At 38.9% G+C, this 12328-nt stretch overlaps 1 protein-coding gene across 1 annotated transcript in view; it reads left to right on the top strand.

The window, feature by feature from the left end:
* Nucleotides 1-12328, top strand: part of LOC146813414 (C-type lectin domain family 10 member A-like) — a 168090-nt gene that overhangs the window by 43765 nt on the left and 111997 nt on the right. The window contains exon 2 of the mRNA XM_085614761.1: nt 11471-11578. Within this exon, the coding sequence (XP_085470887.1) occupies nt 11471-11578 (108 nt within the window). The remainder of the gene's footprint in view (nt 1-11470; nt 11579-12328) is intronic.

The following is a 12328-nucleotide window of genomic DNA, read 5'->3' as shown; positions in this document are numbered from 1 at the left end:
AGAAAAAGTATAATGACATAACGGATAATAGATAAAAACAAGAAAATACAACCAATATTTACAATTATGCATATATATATATATATATATATATATATATACACACACCTGGACAATTGGTCTATAGTTAAATTCAGATCAATCTATTATTTTATGTACAGTCGTGATGGCTACTATTATTGATTTCAAGAACATTTATTATAAAACAATATTTTTTAGGTTTCTGTATAAAACATTAGTGACAAAGAAAACAAAAAGAGAATACATCATACTTTCTATTTACAATAAATTTCAACCAATAAAGGAAAGCTCTAATGTGTCTATAACCTTCCATGAATGCCACTAAATCTGAAAATTTCGACCATCCTGAATAGCCAAATACATTTATCTGGAGCAATTCCATGATGGAAAAGAATGAAACGGAGAGAGGAAACGGAGATAAAGGCGAAAAATATGTATATATCAATGAAATGGAATAAAAAAGGAAAAAAGGAAAAATGAAAAGAGATAATATAAGGTAGTTGGTATGAAAAAGAAAGACAAGAAAAACAAGAGAATAAAGAAGATGATTTTCTATTGGTAAGTTATGTTCATTTAACCCTATGAATTGCATCTAAATATTTTTGTTTGCATCTTGAATTAAACAAAGATTGCATGAAAACAGCAATCGAAGATAATAGTGAAGTTGGTTAGATAGTAAAAACCATACCATTGTGCTATATATATATGGACTCTAAGTTAAATGGACATAAGGAGGTTTGTTTCCTCAAAGTGTCTATACTAATGGGGCGACTTGAACAATGTCTGTAGATACTTATTTATAACATGGATATGGCGCACAATCAAAACAGACTAATGTTTGTAGTCATTAATGAATATTCCAGTACTTACTACACATAATTGAGGTATTTTGGATCACAGGTAGTTTATGAAGCCAAGGAATGTCGTAATTAACCCTTCTTTTTATCCGGTAAGAGTCATGTTGCGAAATATCTAATTATTCTGTAAAAGGATAACAATGATAACTCATGTTGAGTGCACACATTCTATATATAGAGTTGGCCAATGAAGTTAAAGGAATAGTAGTTTTAGAATTAAACTCACTTGAAAACCGATGTATACTCCAACAACTGAGCATACAGAAGCTCAATACAGAGATGCCACCAACAAACTAAATTCTGTGAATAAACATATTGTATATATAAGAATATATATCAATTACATAGACCAAATGTTGGTGTCCTTATTTATTTAGAACAAAAAATTAGAAAAATAATTAGTCACATCATTAATATTAATTAGGTGATAACCTGTCTTGAACTCTATAGCATAGAAAGAAGTTACTTGCTATAATGTATATTTAACCCATAAAGAATTTCTTTAGTAAATGAGGACCTTAGATACCAATTTGAATTGCGTAATGGACGAAAAACACCCCGTTTTGCTGGCTATTAGAGCAATAATGCAAGTTGGAACTTTCACGTAATGTACCCATTCGGGTCATTTATAATTAATCGAAAAAACGTTTGATCACTTACTTTAAAAACTGTATAAACATGTTGTGATCAAGCGATCTCTTCTTTTTGTTGTTTTTAATTATTAATGTTGTCTCGATGCATATATTTGTATCTAAAAAAGAGATCCAAAGGTATACTATTGTTGGGTCTGTAATATCTAATATCTTTAGCCACTCAAAAATCTAAAGAAATCAGTTCCATGGTAGAGTCCATACCTTCAATTATGATGCAAGAAATCAGACGGGTAAAAACTTCCGTGTTTGCTGGCGGCGATCAAGGATGATGCAAGCACCTCAAGTGCTTCAGTCGTCATTATATAGGGAGTTGTTTTCCCGCGCTACACTAATTAGTGAGAACGTGAGCCAATGATGTTAGTACCCTAGGCGCCATAGTAACGTCAGGCAATGCGTGAGCATAAAGATAAAAAGCAGACTCATCGTATCTTTATGAACGTGGTGCCCTATTGTAAAAAAAATGTACTTTCAATAGATAAACCAAGGCAAACATTTTGAATAATCAACGCTTTATTGTTTTTTATTTTTTACAAGCGAAAAGAACAGACCATATCCTACACCTAGCTTAAGTTTTTTTATACACGTATAAGCAGCAATTTTTCCTCGTAATATACGACATTCTAAATGTATGATCTATTATATATCATATATGTAAAGGTACAGGCAATTGCAGGAAATAAAGTATAAAAGTGTGAATTACCGATTATCTAACTGATCATGAGGTTATATGAATCAAACCGGTAGGATATTTGCCTGTTACATGACCATCAACATTAAGGTATAATTATCAGCTAGAGAACATAATCAAAAAGGTGTTAAAATTCGGTTGTCTAGTGTGACGGAGTAACTTTATTTCACACAGTACTGGTCATGATATTATGTAAATAAAGCCAGTAGAGTGTTGACCTGTTGTGATATCGTCATTATACAAGGTGTTATTATCAACTTAGAAATATAATATGAAAAAGCAGGGCTAAATACTTTAATATACCCAGTAGGCCTTACTTAACGTGTAAGAATCAGGATATATGTGCACAGATATCACAATTGCATATTATATAATAGCCTGTTCCCATGGTATTTCAAGATTTAAACCTTTGGTTACGGTGTCCAGAGTAAAAATCCAAAAAACTTTGCGTTTTTTTCTTATTTTATCTGAACATTGTCCTTCCTTTGTTACAATTTTTTCCAAAATAAACCAACGAATATCCTCGGAGGTATGATTGTTTTCAAGGAAGTGGGGGACCATAGGTGCAGTCAGTTTTCTTGTTTCAATAGCTGATTTATGTTCTGTCAACCTAATGTTGAGGGTACGAGAAGTTTCACCTACATAGCCTTTGTTGTATGGACATATGAGCAAATAGATAATGTTCTTAGTTTTACAATTAGTCATATTCCTAGATGTTATGGTTTGGTCGTTGAAATGTAGTTCTTTTGTCTCTATCGCTAGAGGACAAACTTTGCATGTGCCACACTTAAAATTGCCTTCAATGGGTTTCATGCCAACAATACTTCGCTGTATTGGTTCTTTTCGTTGAGGCATTCGTGATCTAACCACCAGGTCTTTTAAATTTTTATTTTTGCGATATGCAAAAAGTGGCTTCGGAATTTGATCAAATTTCGATTTATTGACATTCAGTAAATGCCAATTCGAACAGATAATTTGTCTAATCTGTTCATTCATCAAAGAATGTTGTGTAACAAAAACTAATTTAGTTTCTTGCTTTTGTTGTGTATCCTGTAGGAGATGTTGGCGATCAAAGAACCTAGCTCGTTTGTACGATTCTCTGATTAGTCTATGTGGGTAGCCTCGATCTGCAAATTTCTTCTTCATTTCAATCGCTCTCTTATCAAAGTCTTCCAATTTAGTACAATTACGTCTTAAACGTAAGAATTGACTAAAAGGGATACTATTCTTTTGAGTGGTAGGGTGGAAACTATTGTAATGCAGAAGAGTATTGCGGGCAGTAGGTTTGGTGTAAAGATCTACGAATAGTTGACCGCATTCATGTTTAATAAGGATGTCCAAAAACTCTAATTCGATGTTACTTATGTGGGATGTGAATTTAAGGTTGATGTCGCATAGGTTGAGCCATGCTATATATTCAGAGAGGGTATCTTCATTGTCATCCCAAATGAATATAATGTCATCTATATAACGAGACCAGTAAAAAACTGACTCGAAGAAAGGGGCCACCTCATTGAAAATCAATTGTTGTTCAAAATGAGCTACGTAGATGTTAGCAATAGTTGGAGCACAAGATGCGCCCATACTAACTCCTTTAGTTTGTTTGTATAAGTTACCTTGAAATTCAAAAATATTGTCCTCAAGGATAATTCTCAGACAGTCAAGAATGAAGATAATATCACATTCTATATTATGGACGTTTATGAACCATTTCACTGCTGTTAATGCTCCAGCGCAAGATATGTTTGAGTATAAACTCTCTACATCCAATGTAACCAACCATTGTCTATTTGCATTAAAAGGTGTACCTTCCATAAGGTTGATGATATGGCGTGTATCTTGGACAAAACCTGGAATTTTCTTTATATATGGACGTAGAATGCTATCTAGGTATTTTGATATTGGTTCCATAATGGATCCAATAGTAGTAACTATTGGTCTGAACGGGGGATCTAATTCATTTTTATGGACTTTCGGTATACCGTACAAACTCGCTAGTCTAGGAGATTCTACATTCATATATTCATATTCCTTTTTACAAATGGAACCATGTCGCAAGGCTTTGGTGGTAAGTCTCTGTATTTTATTTTTGATCATGACAGTAGGATTTCTAGTTATTTTAGTATAGAATGTGTCGTCACTCAACATGTCCTCAATTTTGTGAATATAAGAAGTGGTATCTAGTATCGCTATACCTCCTCCTTTATCACAACTTTTTATTGTGATATCACTCATAGTCTTTAATTTTTGTAAAGCCACATATTCATCAGTTGAAAGATTAAAAGGTGTTTTAAGGACATATTTAGTAGCATTTGTTAATTTCTTGTAGACTACACGTTCAAATATTCTGACTTCTGGAGTAACTTGCTCAAGCGTTGGGGTAAAGATAGATTTAGGTGCCAATCCGGATCTATTAGTTTCCAAAGAGACCTCTTCAACATTGGCAAAATAGCATTTTAGTCGAATTTTACGGAAAAAAGACAATAGATCATTGAACAGTTCAAATTTGTTTAGTCCTGAATGTGGTACATAGGATAGTCCTTTGGACAAAAGTGAATAGATAGATTCATTTGATCCTAGTGTGCTCAAGTTAAAAATGGGTATGGTCTTTATTGTCGCCAATACCGAGCATTCCGGGTTTCCAAAAATTGATTTTGGTTCATCGGTTGATGGCCCTGGAATTGCGTCTGGTATTGGACACGAGGCTGATATTGTTGTCGTGGTTGGTATTGAGGTTGATGTTGTGGATGATATTGTGGTCGCCAGTTTCCTCTGTATTGACTGCGCCTCCCTAAAAAAGGACGATATCCTTGATTATGGCGCGGAGTAGATCTATTGTTTCTATTGTCAAAAGTGGGCACTGTGCCATCACTATCGGAGTCAGAGGTATCCGAGAAGGTAGTTATTTTTTTGTTATTGAATTGTCTAGTATTATAAGGATAAGAAGAATTTTCTTGTCCAAAAGTTTCAGATTGTGTATAATAACCATCTATGAGATAAGGATATATATTCTCTTTACTGAAGTATCTTAAATCTTTTTTAAGTTTTTCAGTTTTGCGTTTGGTAAGATAGTCGTTATATGAACTTAGTTCGGATTCTAGTTCTTCCAATTTCTTTTTTGCATCTTCTACAGCCGTTGAAGATTTTATTTTGTTTTCTAATTCTAGAATTTCATTCAATAACTGTAGAAACATTTCTTTTGCAGTTTCAACTATCAGCATCATAAGATCCCTTGAGCACCTATTTGCAATTAATGACCATTTTTCTAGGAACTCTTTGAGATGGGCAAAGAGCCCTGGAATGTTTTTAATCTGTAGTCCTTGAGGGATAACTCCCGCTCTTAAATATTCCAACATAAAGTGGCCATGTAGCTCAACCTTTTTTTTTTTTTTTTAAGTGACAGCAGTTTTACTAAGTCATCATTGTGGTCTAGATTCGAAGAGCCTCTATTATCAAAATTTATAGATGCTCCTACCATAGAAACAAAATCATCGTCCTTAAACCCAAAAGTTTTAAGATTTGCCATGTCTATAAATTAATTATCTTTGTTGTTAAGGGCCAAAATAGAAAAATAAACTAATATCCAACAGAAAAAGTGAAAGATCGGGTTTATAATAGAAGGAACAGACACTGCTTCCTCCATGTTATTCTGAGTGCTTTCTCCTGTTTTTGCCACGTTTTTTTACTGCTTTCTCCTTCCTTTCCCCTATTTTTCTCAGTGCTTTCTCCTGCCTTTGCCTCCGTTTTACTGCTTTCTTCTTCCTCTCCGCATTTTTACCTGCTTTTGCCTTATTTTTCACTGCTTTGTCCGTCCTTTCCCCCGTTTTTCCAAGTGCTTTCTACTGCTTTTGCCTTGTTGTTCTTACTGCTTTCTCCTTGCTCTCGCCCTTCTTTCTGAGTGCTTTCTCCTGCTTTTGGCTAGTTTTTCATTGCTTCTTCCATGAAGCGGATAGCACTTTGAGACCGTCATGGATGATTTGCTGCGCTTTATAAATCCTGATTTTTTTGATTGGTATAATGTTAACTATGGCGCATTTCTAGTATGGGGGGATCTGTGAGCCCCCACGGATGGAGCATAATCAGGACCTTATACAGCATGAATAAAGAAGGTTCATCAGGTTACTAATGAAGGAAATGTATGAGCTATGGTTTGTGACCAAATGTGCTTATGTAACTGTACTCCTTGAAGATTGTGTCTGTAAATTGATTGTAAAGTGTTAAATTGTCATCAATAAAAAGAAATATTTTAAAAAACATGGCACATTTCTGTGTTTTTAATTTACACAGCATAGTGCAGCGCAGCAAAGTGGCCTGCTGCGTTGCGTGAAAGCTTGATAAATGGTATCTGGGCGAGGACTCTATGATGAAGCATGCCACTTGGAATTCCAGTGGGTGAGAGTCCTTTTAATACTACGGGGTGATCTCCCTGGGCTTGTATGGGGAGATAGACTGAGCACAGTAGGGGTTCCCTCCTGTTGTTTTTGTACGAAGTACATTTACACCTGTTTTGACACCTTTAGGGTACTAACTACTTTAGAAGTGTAGTGTGTGAATAGCAATGGTCTTACTCTACTGTGAGCATGTGTTTGTGTTGACATTTCCCCTCCTAACTTCCACTTTAGATTTCCCTAAACCCTTCCCAGTTGGCAGTAGATTAGCCCATGTTCATACAGCTTCCCCTGATCCGTCCCACATTTTCTACTAAATTATACACAAATGTGTGTGCAGATCCCTGCCACTGGGGTGTAGATTTCTTGCCAGAAAGACAGTAGGTTTGGAGTCCTCTCTCCATATGTTTGTGATTTACATTTTGAAGTACACCAAGAGGGTGGGAGCACACTGACTCACATCTCAGCACTTATTTCGCCCCAATGCATCGTGATCAATGCGGTGCATGATAACGCTTACTTCGATGAGCCTCGTTTCTACTGCTTTCTCTTTCCCTTGTTTATCTTAGTGCTTTTTCCTGCTTTCCCCTCAGTTTTCCCTGCTTCTCCTTGGTTCTTCCTCATTTGCCTCTCCCGCTTGCCGCCTGCTTTTCTTGACAACTGCCCAGCGCAACCCACCACCTCCCTACACCCCTCCCTCCTTCTTTGACCTACTTAAGATAGGCTGCAGCGTGACCCCATTGACCAGGCACCAGGCCCAGTTCTCACGTGCTGCTGCACCGCTGTGCTTCCTCCCTCTTTTTCTAATGCTTTTACCTCATTTTTACTGCTTTATCTTTTCTCTTGTGTTTTTCTGAGAGCTTTCTCCTATTTTTGCCTCCTTTTTTTACTGCTTTCTCCATCATTTCCCTAGTTTTTGAGTGCTTTCTCTTGCTTTTGCCTCATTTTTTTACTGCTTTCTCCTTCCTCTCCCCTGTTTTCTGAGTGTTTTATCCTGCTTTTGCCTCGTTTTTCATTGCTTCTTCCATGAAGCTGCTAGCAACTCTAGCCCTTTGAGACCGTCGTGGGTAATTTGCTGTGCTTTATAAATCCTGATTGATTGATTGGTATAATGTTAAATACTGTGCATTTCTGCCTTTTTCCTTTCGCACAGCGCAGCAAGGAGGCTTGCTGCGTTGCGTGAAAGCTTGATAAATGGTATCTGGATGAAGACTATGATGAAGCTTGCCACTTGGAATTTCAGTGGGTGAGAGTCCTTTTAATACCATAGGGTGATCTCCTTGGGCTTGTATTGAGAGATAGGCTGAGCACAGTAGGGGTTCCCTCATGTTGTTTTTGTACGAAGTACATTTACACCTGTTTTGACACCTTTAGGGGACTAGCTACTTTAGAATTGTAGTTTGTGAATAGCAATGGTCGTACTCTCCTGTGAGCATGCGTTTCTGTTGGCATTTCTCTTCCCAACTCCCGTCTTAAATTTCCCTAAACCCCTAAAAGATATTCCCCATTTTCACACAGCTTCACCTGATCCATTCCACATTTTCTACTAAATCATACACCGATGTGTGTGCAGATACCTGCCACTGGGGTTAAGATTTCTGCCCAGAGAGGCAGAAGATTTGGAGGCCTCTGGCCATAGGTTTGTGATTTACATTTTGTAGTGCATGAAGAGGGTGGGAGCACAGTGCCTCACATCTCAGCACTCACTTCGCCCCAATGCATCATGGTAAATGCGGCGCATGATAACGCTTACTCAATGACGGTCTTTATAGAGGAGTAAAGATCAGAACCTTCTGTGAGAGCCCAGGTTTTCATTGACTTCAGACAAATATCCTAAAACAGGTGCCTAGAGATACACAGCCCTGGGTGCACCAACAAGGGTGAAAAACGAAAGACCGTCAGTTAAGTGTTTTATTGCTCTGCATTTACCATTATGCATTGGGGCGAACTGAGTACTGTGTGCTCCCACCCTCTTTTTGTTTGTATGTATACACAAGTCCAGAAGTGTGCTCAAGAGTTGGTATCTGAGGCCCTTCTTTTATACCCTGGTGCCCTGGTTCTGGAAGGTGGGATAAGCTTCTAGACAGCAGCTTAGAAGTGCCTCCCCTGCCTTGGCTCCAAGCTGACTGAAGTGATAATTCAGGGTCGTTAGGTCCTTTGTGTGAAGGTAGAGCACAGGCTATTCAGTTGTAAGTGGGGCTGTGCTAATCTGCCCCCCCCCCCTCACAGCCTGTTAACAGATGGCCCATCCAGGCAACCTAATCCCTCTATCTTATCTGTCAGCTACACCCAGTCATGTGACCCAAGACAGGCTACAGGCACAAATGGGCTAAGGGCAGGAAAATGCCAACTTTCTTAAAAGTGGTATTTTCAAAACTGTAATTTAAACTCCAACTTAGAAGTTAGGATGTTAAATTCCAATACCAGAGACAGCAAACATGAACCGCTTACTTCTTCCCATTTGGAAATTACATTTATAAAAGGTAATTAGGCAACTATGGGTGAGATAGGCCTCACAAGTTGCGCAACGCCTTGGCTGCTGCAGCTCGAGCTTCTGTGGGCTCGCCTGGGCAGTGTCTGGAGTCTTATCTCTGGCACTCGAGTTTTTCACAGATCTTTGAAAGGCCATTTGCATATTTATATACCTTTGTAAACTGGTTACCGAGGCTTAGTTTTTTCCTGGCTCCGGTACACCCTGTGCCACCACTCTACTCATTACTTAAATTTGTATTTTATATTTACTGCCGTAGTGTGAGGATGCATTTCATGAAAAGGAATATAAAGTAGGGTTGCTAAAAGACAAATGCCAGCCATTTGTTGTTTAAAGAGCCTGCAAAGACCTCCTCTTGACACTAATAAAGTTATAAATAAAAAAGGTTGTATTCATTGGTAATGTGACTTTTCTGTCTTTGTTCCCTTTAATTATCAGTCATAGATTGTTCAGGCAGCCCTAGAACACGATTAAAAGTGCTTTCTATTTATATTTTCTGCTCGAAGTATGCAGAGATAAGGGCTGAAAATATGGCTTTAGGTGACTGCTTCTTTTTGTACCATCTGGGACATCAAAAAAATAATCTGGCAACCTTAATCATAAAACTGGAAGTTTGCTGAAGGATCAGCACATAATTTGCTTCCTCCACCCTCAAGCCCTGATTAATGCCATGATAGCAATAGTTTAACTTATATCTGAAAGCCTATGCCATCGTCAATAACATGCTGAGTTACTTCAAGTGTCTGGAAATACACCCTGCATTCAGACAACTCACTCCTCATTCTCGCCCTTCACTTTCACGCTCACCCTGCACTCACAGTCATGACAGTGCACTCATACTGATCACAATGCACTCACACCATTCACCCGCTCACCCTGCACTCACAGCGATCACTCTGCACTCACAATGCACTTGCACTGTTTACCCTGTACCTCAATCTGCAGTCACATGAGCACACTACTCACCCTGTACTCATGTGACACTTCACTCACCTGTCCCCCTCACTGCTCAATCTGCAGTCTGGCTCAAACAAGCCCATCACTATCCATGAATAATTCGTCCCACTCTGCACTTACATCCACACCCAAATTCATATGGTCACCTCACTCACCCTGCAGTCACTCCTCTTACCCTACTCGCACTGTCGCATCGCTCACCGTGCACTCACATGGGCACTCCTGCCACTCACACAGCGCAGAGGGTTAATGTGTCTGCTACAAAGAACATGTTCCATGCAGATCATAGAACGGAGTGTGAGTAAACTATGAGTAGCACTATAAAAAAAGTGAGATTTTGGTCAGTAATGTGCTATAGAGATATAAGGTGCATTGTTGGTGAGTGGTAGTGAGGGAATTCATGGAGAAGGAGGAAATGGGGGAGGGGCGCCAAAAAAGACTGTTTCACTGTGTGCGACCAGTGCTAGGGCCAGCCTGGCTTGGCGTGTTAGCCCCCGAAGTATGGGTCTAGTTGCGCCCCTGGGCCTCACAGTAGTGAAAAGCGACGTTAGGTGGGTTTCCCTACCAGGATATGCAAAACTTTAGAGTACATGTCCAATCTTTTGATTACAGAGCACCTTGTCCCACGTGCTACCCAAGGCCTACCTTATGAGTGACTTATATGTATTAAAAATGAAGGTTTGGGCCTGCCAAAAGGTTGAATTGGTAGTTTAAATTGCACACACAGCCTCTGCAATGGCGGACCTGAGACACGTTTAAAGTGCTACTTAAGTGAGTGGCACAACTAGTAAGGCAGGCCCCCCAATAGCATTTCATTTACAGGCCCTAGACACATGTGGTGCCACTATGCTTGGGACTTACAAGTAAATTACATTTGCCAATTGGGATTAAGATAATTCTTCTATGTTTTAACTAGAGAGCACAAGAATTTTAGCACAGTTTAGCAGTGGTAAAGTACACAGTGTCCGACGACCGACAAAACCTATTCAGCAAAATAAATTGTAGGAAGAAGGCAAAAATAAATTGGGGGTGACCCTGAAGAGAGGGCCAGGCCCAACACTCTGTAAAGATTATGTGCTATGGCTATTTTTATTGCAAGCATGTGGCTGACATGTTTAGATGGGGGAATGTTTTTCTTATTTATAAGATATATATTGTAATAAAACCTGCCCAAAAATTAATCATCGCACAGTTTACCAGGTCCGACCCACTGGCCGGTGTGGGCAGTGCAGTGGTATGTGCTGGTAGCAGGGCACAATGACAGCTTCCCTGCTAAGTGGGGATCCTCTTAGGAAGACGTTCTAGTATACACATTTCCAAAATTACTTTCATGTTTTGCTACTCAAGCTGTACATCAGAGTGTCGCTTCCTGTAAAGAAGTATCAGAAAACATAAACATCTGTGCTCTTTTTCAGATCATGTAGAGGGTGAACAGCCATCGAAAAGGATACAGACAGTCTACCTTGAACTGCAGAGGGCAGCTGCAGAAGATGTGTGCATACCACAGCAGGCCACAGCCCACGGTAAGAACCGCAGCACAATGTTTGCATCCGGTTAGACTTCACGCGCTGTACGCGGAAGGGGTACAAGGGAGCAGAGCTCTCCAGGTAGGAAGTCTTTTTGTGACTAATATGGAAGTGGACAGACACCAAGTGGAAATGTGCAAGCACAAGCAGGCTCACCAATGAACAGTCTGCAGGTGCAATTTGCACACTTAGCGGTGCACTTTTGACCAAAAGTGGTGGTAACATGGACGGCATTTACAAATCACCAGGGGTCGCAGCTGCGACCCCTGGCTTGCCCGCTGCGACTCCTAACACTGCTTTTGCAACTCCTGGTTTGAGAGGTGAAAAAGCAACTCTGATACACACTGTTCACCTCCCCGCAGATCCCATTGGGAGATTACACTTTAAATGAAATATAAATACATTCAGCAGTAGAATGCACACTCATTATAATACAAAATAACATTATACAAATAAAAGACAATTTTTTTACATTGTTGCCATGGTCCATGACTGTAAAATCTTTTATAAAAAATATGTCTGTGAACTGACCCTCCACCTCTGTGTTCCGGATATGTGATAGTTCCTTAAAAGCGATAATAGATTAAAGCTTATTATCAATTAAAAGGAGTAAATGAAGATAGCAGCATAGTTAATGTGCAATTTAAAGTCCCTATGAATGAATCCTAGTGGATCTGAGCACTGCTGTTTTTTTAACCTCTTTTGTTGCTCATCTCCCTGGGATTTAGCAATATGTTTCCTTTGAGG

This window comes from Triturus cristatus, chromosome 7, assembly GCF_964204655.1.
Source record: "Triturus cristatus chromosome 7, aTriCri1.1, whole genome shotgun sequence".
Taxonomy (NCBI): Eukaryota; Metazoa; Chordata; class Amphibia; order Caudata; family Salamandridae; genus Triturus; species Triturus cristatus.
This window is presented reverse-complemented; position numbering and strand designations above follow the sequence as displayed.